The sequence below is a fragment of the Gallus gallus genome, chromosome 2, assembly GCF_016699485.2.
Source record: "Gallus gallus isolate bGalGal1 chromosome 2, bGalGal1.mat.broiler.GRCg7b, whole genome shotgun sequence".
NCBI classification, from domain to species: domain Eukaryota; kingdom Metazoa; phylum Chordata; class Aves; order Galliformes; family Phasianidae; genus Gallus; species Gallus gallus.
In genome coordinates this window covers 758981-771917 of record NC_052533.1, presented here as the reverse complement: position 1 = coordinate 771917, position 12937 = coordinate 758981, and the positions used below count along the sequence as shown (strand labels likewise).

At 55.5% G+C, this 12937-nt stretch overlaps 3 protein-coding genes across 47 annotated transcripts in view; 1 reads left to right on the top strand and 2 right to left on the bottom strand.

Annotated features, from left to right (window-relative positions):
- Positions 1-8853, top strand: part of DHX30 (DExH-box helicase 30) — a 32447-nt gene extending 23594 nt beyond the window's left edge. For all 9 annotated transcript variants that reach the window (XM_040679728.1, XM_015281065.4, XM_025147144.3 and 6 more), the window contains 11 exons: positions 1341-1419; positions 2265-2369; positions 3375-3550; positions 3848-4054; positions 4418-4499; positions 5035-5228; positions 5309-5468; positions 6251-6408; positions 6598-6701; positions 6798-6937; positions 7291-8853. In XM_040679728.1, the coding sequence (XP_040535662.1) occupies positions 1341-1419; positions 2265-2369; positions 3375-3550; positions 3848-4054; positions 4418-4499; positions 5035-5228; positions 5309-5468; positions 6251-6408; positions 6598-6701; positions 6798-6937; positions 7291-7526 (1641 nt within the window). In that variant the 3' untranslated portion in view covers positions 7527-8853. The remainder of the gene's footprint in view (positions 1-1340; positions 1420-2264; positions 2370-3374; positions 3551-3847; positions 4055-4417; positions 4500-5034; positions 5229-5308; positions 5469-6250; positions 6409-6597; positions 6702-6797; positions 6938-7290) is intronic.
- Positions 1-12937, bottom strand: part of GIMAP7L5 (GTPase IMAP family member 7-like 5) — a 598436-nt gene that overhangs the window by 233650 nt on the left and 351849 nt on the right. The window lies entirely within an intron of this gene.
- MAP4 (microtubule associated protein 4) overlaps positions 9031-12937 on the bottom strand; it is a 115689-nt gene continuing 111782 nt past the window's right edge. For 18 of the 37 annotated variants that reach the window (XM_046927630.1, XM_046927641.1, XM_046927650.1 and 15 more), the window contains one exon: positions 12744-12936. In XM_046927630.1, the coding sequence (XP_046783586.1) occupies positions 12929-12936 (8 nt within the window). In that variant the 3' untranslated portion in view covers positions 12744-12928. Of the gene's footprint in view, position 12937 lies in introns of all 37 variants that reach the window. The other 19 variants (XM_015281160.4, XM_015281158.4, XM_040696470.2 and 16 more) reach the window with 2 other exon arrangements.

Here is a 12937-nt window from a genome sequence, read left to right as displayed (position 1 = left end):
GAATCAGTGGCTCTTCCCAGTTCAATATCATGCAGAAATTTACACAGTGCACTCAGCTCTTGTGTCCACGTCATTGGTTGAAGCAGTGAAGAGAACTGGCCCTAAAATGGAGTGCTGCAGAACCTGGCTGCTGGCCACAGGCCTGATTTTGCTGTGTGCCCTAGAATCCTTTGAGCCTGTCCCGTCAGCCAGTCCTCACCATCATGCTCTGTGTGTGTCTGGCTGTATGCTGGACATTTTGTCTAGAAGGATACTGTGAGATTATCAAAAGCTTTGCCAGAATCCCCATAGCCCATACCTAGTGGGTGAAAAGAAGGCAGTGGAACCTTGTCGTAAAAGGATTGTCAAGCTAGTAAGGCACAACTGGTCTATTGTGATCCCATGCTGGTCCTGACTGATGGTATCTTGCAAGTATCAGTCTTCAGAAGCTGACCAGGTATTGATTACCATGATCATCTTTCTTGCCCTTCCTGAAGATAAGAATAATGTGAGCCAGCTTCCAGTTGACCAGAATTGAGCAGATTCCTAAGACTGTCAGCAGATATCTGAGAGAGGTCTTTCAGTACCGTGGGATGAATCCCATTGGAGTCTGTAGACTTGTGTGCACTCAGCTGCAGCAGTAGATCAAGTCAGCTGGGAGCTTAGCACTCCCAGGTTGTGGTGCTCCAACCCGTGGTTGGTGTTAAGGTGGAGGTGAAGAAGCCATTAAATGTCTGCTTTATTTTCATACCCGTTTGGAAATGGCCAGCTTTATCAAGTAAAAACCAACCAACCTAAAATATGCACCACTTCTTTTTTATTATCCATCACAACGTGCCAGCTTCAGTTCTGAGCTTCGGCCATGTGAATTTCTCCCTGTGAAAGCAGAGGGCATCTCTGTAGTCCTTCTGTATAGCCTGACCTTGCTTCCAAGCCCATACGCTTTGCTTTTCTGCCTGAGTTCTTGGAGGAGATCCCTCTTCAGCCAGTCTGCCTTCTGCCTCCCTGCTTGGCTTCCAACATGCTGGAATTGCCCATTCCTACACTCTTAGAAGATGGCTCTTCAAATGTCACCACCAATGGTAGACCCCCATTCCCATTACCAACCAGTTCCTTGAGCAGCCTGCAGCCTGCTCTCCTAGAATCCAGGCTAGTAGCTCTGTACCAGTCTTCTCCATGTCACCAAAGATTTTCAACTCAACCATCGCACGATCGTTGTGGTTGAGGCAGCCACTGCTCATCACTTCACCCATGAAACCATCTCTATTTACAAACAGCAGAACTAGGATGGCACTCTTCCTGTCAGCTCCCTTCGTACCTGCATCAAAACGTTACCTTGCTGTGCTTACTGTTTTATCTAGCAATCAGATGATGAATGTGTCCTTGATCTTGATCTGATCACCGACCTTGTACTCCAGATTGACGCCCATGGAGAACCAGGTAGGTTCTGCTTTGTCCCCATCCCCTTTACATTTCCTGGGGGGGGAAAAAAAAGTGGTATGCACAGAGCCCAGACCCCTGGCAGAGAAAATACTGTGCTGAGTTCTGCAAGACCACCCTGAATTCCTGCTGCAGTAAGTGGTGTCAGACAGTGTGATGTGACCTCACTGGGTCTGTGGCTGAGCCACCATCTGAGTCCTCATGCCTCAGCCAGAGGAAGTGAATAGTGCTCAGAGCAGTCACTCAGATTTATTTCTGGAGTCCAGAAGGATATGTGGAAGCAGGGTTGGATGCTGATCCTGCACTGTGTGTCTCAGTCATTGTGTCCTGAGATACAGCAGTTGGGTTGAAGTGCTGGACTCGTTTGTGCACCAACCTTTGCTGCACTATTTGGTTACATTCCTGTACTGGAGAACCATCCCGGTGAAGTGCCATTCCATGGCAGGTGGTGGTGTTGTGAAGAAGGCAATATTCTAAGAGCTTTCAGTGTTTCAAAGCTGATAGAAGGTATTCACACAGCTGGCCTTGTTCCTTTTTGGTTTTAAACTCTGCCCTAATGAGTTCACAGAATTGGATGCAGCACAGCAGGTATGTGCTGTGCAGAGGAACGTGTCCCTGGGACAGACTGCTTGTAATGGCTGTGTCTGTCATTTGTTCAGAAGTATGATGGCAGTTTCCTTAGTGATCAGCTGGCAGTGGGCATCACAGCCCTGGGCTCTGCTTGGGGTTTCTTGGACTGAGGGGAAATAATGGGTTTCCTGTACGTGCAGCAGAGGCAGTTTCTGTGTCTCCAGCTGGAGAGGAGTGCTTGGATTCCCACATCACACGTTCTTGCTCTGTTACAGGTGGGATCCTCTGCTTCCTGCCCGGGTGGCAGGAAATCAAAGGGGTGCAGCAGCGCCTGCTGGAGATGCTGGGCTCTCAGAACAGTCGGTACCTCGTCCTACCAGGTGAGATGGGCCAGGCTTCTCCCCAGCAGTCAGGAGGAGGGGGCAGCCGTCTGCATGAACCCCTTCAGCAGCTGCACACAGATACAGAGCGAGTTTGTGTGCTCTGATGTATGTAGAAGTGCATGTAAAGCACACATAACTCCTAGCAGAGGATGGCCAAACCTGTGTGTGGTCAGATAAGCTGGCTTCCTGTCTGCTCCAGCAGTGCAGAGTTAGGAGAGGAGGAGACCAACGCATTCTGTGTCGCTGGAGCTGCATGCTGAGCCTTGATAGAAGAGCTCTTCAAGACTGTTTTGTGGGACGTCCATTGTTCATCTTCTAGTTGTGAACTTAATGTTCTGTACCCCAGGAGGGAAACGTACAGCAAGTCAGTATTTCCCTGCAAAGCTTGGAAGATTTTTGTTTTGTTTTGGATTTCTTGCTTTAACAGTCTTCTGTATTCAGTGTCAGGTGAGGTCAGAAGGGGTGCATCTCTGAACAGCTCAGTTGCTAATTAATGCAGGTGTTCTGAGAGAACTGCACTTTCCTGTGCTTCCCTGCTGCTTTGTGCAGTTGCTGGAAACTTCTCTATGTCACCAATTTGTAGTATGGAAAATAGGATATAAAAATGCTACAGGCTTTTGTCAGTATGCATTTCTGATGAAGTGAAACCAAACAACAAGGGGATTATCCCGGTCTCCTGCCCCATAGACCTTTTGAAAAGGAGAAGCTGAAGAACTGGACTGGGAAAGGGGATGGGATGATGTTCTGGTGTTGCCCTTCACCTCTGTGGGATGGGATGTGACTGGAGATGATGTGTGATCTGCTTGTTTGCTTCCCCTGGGGTCTCACTGGCAGGAAGCTGCTGACAGTGACCATCAGTATTACAAGCAGTGTCCCATCCCCATTCCCACCTCTGGCAGTGGGAGGTGACTGTACCAGGATGGCTGCGAGTCTCAGCTCACCTCCTCCTTGTGCAGCAAAGCAGCTCAGCAGGGCAGGGCTGACTCTGTTTTTCTCTGCCAGTGCACTCCAACATCCCCATGATGGACCAACAGAACATCTTCCAGCGGCCTCCACCTGGCGTCAGGAAGATTGTCCTGGCCACCAACATCGCTGAGACCTCCATCACCATCAACGATATCGTCCACGTGGTGGACAGTGGCACGCACAAGGAGGAGCGCTATGATCTGAAGACCAAGGTACTGGTACAGGGCCACGTGGGGAGCGCTGAGCTTTGGAGACCAGGCAGGCGTCCAGCAGATGGCATCCTGATGCCATCCGTGTGCTGAGTGCCTCAGGCCTCTGCACTGCTGCTCACTGGAGACTGGCAAGGATGTCTCCAAGGATGTGCAAGGATGCAGGAGGATGATAAGGCTTCTCCTGCCGTTTAGCGGGATCAGTTGTGAGGAGTTTGCAAGGTCTGCAGACCAGATGGAAGGCTCTGTTTATACTGTGCAGACAGCTGCAGGAGCATTCACGCCTAATCCTTCTTCCAGGTGTCCTGCCTGGAAACAGTGTGGGTGTCCAAATCGAACGTCGTGCAGCGGCGAGGGCGCGCTGGCCGCTGCCAGTCGGGATTTGCCTATCACCTCTTCCCTCGCAGCCGTCTGGACAAGATGCCAACCTACCAGGTTCCAGAGATCCTGCGCACCCCGCTGGAGAACCTGGTGGTTCAGGCCAAGATCCACATGCCGGAGAAAACAGTAAGCACAGCGCATGCCTGTAGGGCTGCACCTGATGGAAGCAGGGTGCAGCCCGCATGGGGCCCAGTCCAGAGATGAGCTCTTACCTCAATCCACGATGCCGATGGCTATAGTTCTTGCTTCCCTAAATGCACTGCTATCTAGAGAAGTTAAGACCAGAAAATACAAAGATTATTTTGATTGATTACGTAGTATGTCTAGAGCTAGACTCTGTGCATGAGCGGAGAGGACTGTGCTCACGCTCCTGTAGGGAAACAAGGAGGGGAACTCATGGCCCTGGGGCAGAGTAGTGTAGGCTCATGGAGGTTCTCCCATGCACTGGTGTGGGAAACATGCCTTTTGTTTTCCCTCTGTGTATTGCAGGCAGTTGAATTTCTCTCCAAGGCCCTGGACAGCCCTGACATCAAAGCTGTGGATGAAGCAGTGATTTTGCTGCAGGAAATCGGTGAGCTAATGCAGTCCTGGTGTGGGCTTGATGGGAACGTGTTTGCTGTCTGACTGTGGGAAGTGAGAGTTGGCACAGGATCCTGTGGGACAGACTGGGCAGGATTGTTCCCAGATAGGGATGGCAGTTGACAGGGACTTCTTAAACTGCACACATTGTAGTGCTGTTTCATTTCCTGCACTGCTTTGCTCAAAGAGAGGTGAGATCTTTACTCAGAAGTTGGTGAGGTGCCAGCACTGCCTGGAGCTGTGATGCCCACCCCTGGAGGTGTCTGAGGCTGTGGTTGGGCCCTGTGCAGCCTGAGCTGGGGGGCAGCCAGCCCATGGCAGGGGTTGGGCCTGTGGGGTTTTGGGGTTCTTTCCAACCCCAACCATTCTGAGATCCCATGACCCCTGTGCTGTGTGCTTTATCTGGAGGTTACACCAAATAATCCAAGCACAGTAAGATCCTCCTGGCGGATCCCCAAAGCAGCTGGCTGCCATTTGGCCCTTGCCTGGAGCTGCTGCTTACGCCCTCGCGGGTGGCTCTGTTGCAGGGGTGCTGGACCAGCGAGAAGCCCTCACCACTTTGGGCAAACGCCTTGCCCAGATCTCCACAGACCCTCGGCTGGCAAAGGCCATTGTCCTGGCATCCATCTACCGCTGCCTCCACCCTCTGCTCGTCATCGTTTCCTGCCTCACTCGGGACCCCTTCAGCAGCAGCCTGCAGAACCGTGCGGAGGTGGACAAGGTGAGGACACCTCCTGGAGGAGGGTGGGAAGCGGGCAGGAGAGGGGCTGCCACCTGGCTGACGTCGTGTCCCTCTGCCAGGCCAAAGCTGTTCTGAGCCGGGAGAGCGGGAGCGATCACCTCGCCTTTGTCAGAGCTGTGGCAGGCTGGGAGGAGGTGCTGAGACGCAGAGACAGTCGTGCCAGGGATAACTACCTGCAGGACTACTACCTGTACGGCCCCAGCCTTCGCTTCATCAACGGTGAGTGAGTCCCACGGGCCTGCTTCTCTTCCTGTCCCCTGACGAGGCTGAAGCACTGCTCCTGTTTAATACCTCAGTGCTGTGCTGGGCCCTGCGCTGTCAGAAGGACATGAGGGCCTGGGATTGTGTCCAGAGAGGGGCAGCAGAGAGAGCTGTGGGGGTTTGGAGCACAGTGCTGTGGGGAGCAGCTGAGGGAGTGGGATGGGTCAGCCTGGAGCAGAGGAGGCTCAGGGAAGACCTCACTGCTCCCTGCAGCTCCTGAAAGGTTGGAGCAAGGTGGGGTCGGCCTCTGCTCCCAGGAGTGACAGTATGAGAGGTGACAGCCTCGAGTTGCAACGGGGGAAGCTTAGGTTGGATATTAGGAGCAACTCCTACTCCCTAAGAGTGGTCGGGCGCTGGCGCAGCTGCACTGGGGGTGGGGGGTGTGGGGGGCACCATCCCTGGGGTGTCCAGAACTGTGGAGATGTGGCACTCGGGGCCATGGTCAGTGGGCAGGGTGGGGGTGGAGTTGGGCTTGGGGATCTCAAAGGGCTTTTCCAACCTGAGTGATTTTATGAAAAGTACAGTGCGGAAATGGGATGGGCCTGCAGGTGAATCCTGGCTTTGGAATTCAGGAGTGCAGAGGCAGCCCTGGCTGCAGGAGGCCCCAGGCAGGAAAGGTCTGTCCTGGTGCCGAGGCAGAGCCTCCAAGTCGAGCTGCAGCTGGAGCTGCCCTGCTGGGGTTGCTTCATTCCTGGTGGGAGAACAGAGGGTGATTAAGTGGTGCCATCTGTTCCCCACAGGCCTTGTCAAGCAGTTCTCAGAGAACCTCTACGAAGCCTTCCTGGTGTCCTCCCCATCTGACTGCACCATGCCTTCATCTGTATGTAACCAGTACAGTGAAGAGGAGGAACTGGTCAAAGGAGTCCTCATGGCTGGGCTCTACCCCAACCTCATCCAGGTACTGGCTTCCCGCTCTGCAGTTGCTGTGCTGGGCACTCTGAATCCCTCCTTGTGAGGAGCAGACTGCACCGCTCCGTGCTCAGTTCTTGTAGGTTGGCTGGGAGCCATCCAGGTGGGGTCTTTCTCCAGGACACAGCTGTGGGGTGGCTGCTTGTGGGCAATGCCTGAGCTGGTGTTCTCCTTCCAGGTGAGACAAGGCAAGGTGACCCGCCAAGGGAAGTTCAAGCCCAACAGCTACGCGTACCGGACAAAGGCCGGCACTGTTCTGCTTCACAAGTCAACCATCAACAGGTGAGTGACCCACGTGTGTGAGCGTGAGAGCCCAAAGCCTCGGGGCTCTGCTACATCAGGTGATGGCTCTGTGGCTGATGGAGTTCCCCCGTGCAGGGAGGCCTCCAAGCTGTACAGCCGCTGGCTGACGTATTTCATGGCGGTGAAGTCCAACGGAGGGGTGTTTGTGCGGGACTCCTCCCAGGTCCACCCGCTGGCTGTGCTGCTCATGACTGACACCGACATCCACGTCCGAGGTGAGTGTGCAGGGCTGAGGGGGCAGCCCGGAGGTGAGCCCTGGGGGAGTGATTTGCTGGGCTGGGCTTCGGAGGGGAGGAGCAGACCTGTGCTTTTGGTCCTTTTCAACCCAGGCCATTCTGTGACTATAATTCCTGCAGTGTGCTGCTTCAGCCCCTGCACTTTGGGTGCTATTGCTGTTGGGCTCCAGCCCAGTGGGGCGGCCAGGAGCTCTGCCATGTGCTCATGGGGTTGGTTTGGCCCAACTGAGTGCCCGCAGTGCGCTGCAGCGGCGGTGCGGTGCGCCCGGCAGTGGCGGAGCAGCAGCTCCACACCATTCCCGCTCCTCACCCGCTCTCTTCTCCCCACCAAGACGATGGCTGGCGGGCGACCGTCTCCCTGACGGACAGCGACCTCCTGGTGCTGGAGGGAGACTCCTACACCATCCGCCTGCTGCGCGACTTCCGCGTCTCGCTCTCCAAGATGGTGGAGACGTGTCTGTGCTACGAGATGGCGGCCATCCCCGGCGACCTGCACCACCAGCACAGCCAGCTGCTCGACATCCTGGTGGATCTGCTCAAAGGCCCTCCAGGCAGCTTCGGCGCCTGAGGCGGAGCCGGAGGATTTTGTGGGGACTTGTAATTTGTATAAAGATGTTCACAAATGTTTATTTAAATAAAAGTTCTATTTATCCCTTGTGAAGTCATCTCTCTCCATCCTAGAAGATTAATGTTGTCTGATCTCCTGCTGTCGGCTCCGTGCATGGTCACCAGGAGGAACAGCCAGCACAGCGCCGCCCGCCGTGGACAGGAAACGCCGATGGAACCCATTGGGCGCCGCTCCTCCACTCACCCTGGACTGGACCACAAGGATGCGGCTGTGCCGTCCTCTGCCCATCCCCACAGGGCCAGGAGGGAGCAGCGCCGGGGCAGAGCTGAGCTTCTCCAGCTCCGGAGGGCGGATCTCAGCCGTTGGATGCAGCAGCAGCAGCAGCAGCAGCACAGCTCCATGGCTCCATGCAGGCAGCAGCCCCAGCCCGGCACAGGGGAGGAAGCCCCGGAGGCGACGCTCGGCGTGGGATCGGTGCCGTGGGATCGGTGGTGCCGTGGCACCGTGTGAGATGTGACTCGTTGTTCCCGATCTGCCTGTACTTTTTGTCTCTTGTGTTGTTCTTATGATTTTGTATGATTTCTCGTTCTCCCCACGCCGAGGAGCTCGGATCCCTGTCCTCGTGCACCGCAGGACGCCGCTGTAGCTGTCAGTGCCTGCGAGCGCGGCTCCTGCAGGCGGCCGGGAGCACAGGCACAGAGCCTTTGTTTTCTACGAGCAGGGACCATATTTGTGCAGGAGGAGGACTGGGACGGGCACAGCAGTGAAGCTCTGGAGTTCAAGCCCAGCTTTGCCGCGCATTCCCTGTCGGTGCCCCCTACCTCACAGGGCTGTTGTGAGGCTTCGTTCCGTTCGTCCCTGGTGGGGCTGCGGGCAGTGCTGGGGGCGATGCTGAGGGCCCACATCTTTGTTTTTATTCACCATTTCTTACGCTCTTTGTACCTGAAGGCACCGCGGCCGCCGGGGCCCCTTTTTGTTCTGCACTGCCATTTCATTTCCTCCTGTCGGGCTTTAAGGAGCGGAGCTGCAGCCCCGGCCGTGCGAACTGATGGGCAGCAGTGGGCGCAGCGTGCAGAACCCATTCATTTCACTTGCTTGAGGTCGTCACTCAGATTTGAGCAGTGTTTGTTTCTTACAGCCTGTATAAGGGGCCGTCTGGGTTTGGGGTTTTTTTTTTCCCTTCCAGCAGGTTTAAAAAAAAAAAGACTAAGCTATTGTCTAAATGGTTCCGAACTAGTGTGATATTGGGATACTTCAGTGGCTGTTATGTGATACTGGATCTTTTTACAACATAGATTAAAGACAATAAAAAGGGATAGAGTAGTAACCGCCTCTGTCCTCATCCTTCTGTTCTGTGGGAGCGGGGCTGTGCGTGGTGTCCCTCAGGGTGGGGTTTTGGGGCTGTGTGCTCCCCATCGCTGCCTATGTGGCAAAGGGCTGTAGGTGAAGCCCTCCAGGAGCCCCCATATGCCTCCCCCCCACAAACACGCGGCCACGCCGAGGGCAACATCGAGAAGCTTTATTTATTTCAACTCGTTTACAATAGGAAGAAGAATCACAACATCAAATCGGGAAATGGTGCTCAGGAGACAGACACACACACAGCCCTGCGTGGGTACAGAGCGGCTCTGCCCCGCTGCCCCCGGGGGGGACCCCAACCCTCTGCTCCCACTGCGGCACAGCTCCGACCCCGGAGCTGCAGCACAACAGCCCTACAGCACACAGTAATGAGAACACATCGCATGTAGCCAACGCTCCGCACACCCCTCGCAGTGAGGTACGCATCGTCCCCCCCCACGGGTGAGGAAACTGAGGCAGAGGGGTTCTCTGACTGCCCGGGGCCGGGAGCCTGGTGCTGTGCTCACCCCGCATGGGGCTGAATGTGTCCCCAGCGCCGTCTGCACGCGCCGCCCCACATCCTGCCCCACATCCCGGGGTGACGGAGCGATGCTGAGCGCTCGGGAGGTGCGGGAGGAGCCCCGTGTCTGATGGATCCCAGACACCAGCTGGTGGCCAGCGAGACTCTGTGTGCAGGGATGGCACGGGCAGCGCCGGGGGGAAGCGGGGTGGGGATGGGGTGAAGGACGGAGCGCTCCTCCGCTGCGCCCTGGGCTTTGTGCCCAGGCCCGGGGGCTGCTGCTGAGAAATTCTGCCCAAATGCCACCGCTGAGAGCCAGAGGGGAGCCCAGGGGCAGCGGGGCGCACTACATTCAGTCTGCAGCCGGGACAGTACTTGTACAGTAGAAGAAGGCCCACAGTAACCACACCGGCAACGACACAGCAGCCCCTGGGGGCCAACAGCCATTTGGCCGCGCGGAGCCCCTCCGTGCTCCCACCCCGAGCCCAGGGCACAGCCATGCAGAGCACATCCCTGCACTCAGCATCTCCCACCACCGCCAGCGCTGCGCTGTGCCATCGCTGCAGCCACCGCCGGGCCCCACGCTCAGCACCACGCGGCCGTACATTCACGTTGCATCAAAGTCGAACCACAACTTAATTCAAAGAAATCAGTATTATTTTTTTGCCCCCCAAAAGAGTTTTGGTACCCGGAGCCCTCAGGCAGCCCCAGGCACCGCTCCCTGCCCTGCTCTGCCCCCAGCAGCTCTACTGCAGCCTCCATGCATGGCCAAAACCCGACGCACTGCATGCAGCCGCTGCCTCCCAACATCAGCACTGCCCTGAGCAGCACTGCAGCCATCCCACAGTGACCACATCGACCCACAGCACTGCAGCAGTTCAGCAGTGACACGTGGGCACAACGCGGGTTGGGGTCGGGCAACCCAACGCAGCTCCAAAGATAAAGTGCAGCCTTGCCATTGCTTTCCTACAGCAGTGCTGGAGCTGAGCGGGGCCGCGTCCACCTCTCTGGGGACCCCGAGCAGCACCGGCCCCACACGCACTCCTGTACAGCTCTGGGAGGAGAAGCGGAGGGGCTGAGCTGCCCTGAGCCCCCTCCTTCCAACAGCCCTATTCCAAAAGTGCTGGAAAAAACTAACAAATAGAAATAAAAATACATATCGACAGATGGCAGAGATGGAGCTCTGATGTGCAGAATTTAGTCATGGAAAGAAGGAAGCGTCAGCGGAGGGGCAGTGATATATACTGGGGGGTGTGCAGGAGGTGGGGTGGTGGGAGCGGGGCAGGAGCCCTCTGCGGAGCTGGGGGGGCGCAGGGGGGGAGGTAGTGAGGAGGAGGGGAGGAGGAGGAGGAGGAGGAGGAGGAAGAGAAGGAGGAAGGCAGCGGGGCTGTGGGTATATATAACCGCCCCGCTCAGGTGCAAATCTGCATTGCTCATTTCAATTTGTATCCAGAGGAAAAAAGCACTTATGAAACTAGCAGACGACTTGGATGCAAACTAGTACATTTTAATGCCATTTTATTAGAAATCATGCAAACTTTAATATAAAAAATACAAGTGCAATAAGAATCTTTGTGTGTAAATACAGATTCCGGGTTATCGTGTCGTTGTCGGCTTCCCCAAGAACCGTTCCCACAAAGCATGAGAAGCCCTCAGCTTCCCTCCGCCCCTCCGCGCAGCCCCCGGCAGCGCCTGCTCCCATTGACTTTGATCCCAGTGTTTCGTTATTCTGCTCTTTTTTTTTCTTTTTTTTCCTTTTTTTTTTTTTTCCTTTAAATTACTTTGACGACCCAAGAATGCTTTTCTGGTTTATTATTTTTTTTTCTTTTTCTTTTTTTATTTACATTTCATCTTTTTTAGTGTCATTTGCAAACACGGAACGAGGAGCTCAGGCCTCACGCAGCAGCTCACCTCCCCGGCTCCGCACCCACACACCCTCTGCACTTCCTGGCCCCACTCCGAGCCCCACGCACCACGGGGTTGCCCCGAACCCACGGAGCTGCCCCGAACCCACAGAGCTGCCCCAAAGCCACGGAGCTGCGCAGGAGCCCACAGAGCTGCACAGCCCGTGCTCAGCCTCCAGCCAGAACGAGCCCAAGTTGGGCTGTACCAACCAACAACTAACCAACAGCCAACCAACCAACAACCAACCAACAGCCAACAACCAACCAACCAACAGCCAACCAAAAGTCAACCAACAGCCAACCAAAAGCCAACCAACAGCCGATCAACAGCTAGCCAACAACCAAACAACCAACAGCCAAGCAACAACCAACCAACAGCCAAGAAACAGCCAATCAACAACCAGCCAACAACCAACCAACCAACAGCCAAGCAACAACCAACCAACAGCCAAGAAACAGCCAATCAACAGCCAGCCAACAACCAACCAACCAACAGCCAACCAACATCCAACCAACAGCCAACCAACAGCCAATCGACAACCAACCAACAGCCAACCAACAGCCAATCAACAGCCAATCAACAACCAACCAACAGCCAACAACCAACCAACAGCCAATTGACAGCCAGCCACCAACCAACCAAAAACCAACAACCAACCAACAGCCAACCAAAAACCAACAGCCAACCAACAGCCAACCCAACTTTGCTGCACACTGGGGCTGGCACCAACGCAACGTGTCCAGCTGCAGCCAACACAGCTCTGAGCTGCTCAGCAAGAAGCTTTCCTTCAACACATCCCTACGCCTTTCGCTTTCAGACATGGCTTAATCCCATGAATTTGCTCCATCGTGTTTAAAATATTAAAAAAAAAAAGAAACAAAACAACCAACCAACAACAAAAGTTACGACTGCTGGATATGTCAGTAAGAAGCAGCACTGCAGCAGCGGTTAATGTCCCTACTCTGCTATGGTTAAGGAAAGAGAAAAGGAACCTCAGTGTGGGTTTGTAGCACGATAAATCATCAACACGTCGTCACGAAGAATAAAAGGTAAAAGTCAACAGTTAAAACAGCCCTAATGTGTGTGGAAACAGCGTCAATGGGGTCGGGGGACGAAGCAGCGAGGAGGAAAAGGGGGGTCTCTTAAAAAGAAAGAAATCACAGCTTATCCCTATTAACTCGGCCCGGCTTCAGCCGCCGCCGCGCTCCCCCCCGGGGACCCCGGGACAGCACAGCACTGACCCCCAGACCCCCAAAAGCCGAAGGGATGGGGCCGTTGGGTGCATCCCCGTCCCGCGTGAAGCCGGAGGCCGCGTGAAGAGAGCCAAGCTGCGTTACGGGGCGCGGGGACGGGGGGTCACAAGCCTTGCTGCGGGAGAGCTGCGGGGAGAGGCGGCGGCTGCGGCGGTGCCGGGGAGGCCGGGCTGTCGCTGGCCGAGGTGCTGCTGGGGAGGGTGGGGGGTTTGGAGGCGACGACGATGTCCGCTCCGTGGTCGGTGCGCGCCTTCGCCTTCTCACGGAACGTCAGCTTGTGGGATTCAATCTGCAGCGACAAAGGGCAGGGAAGGGGGGCGGGGGGGGGGATGGGAAGAGGAGAGAAGGAGGGGGGGGGGACGGGAGGCGATAGCAGAATGTCATCGTTAGATGCC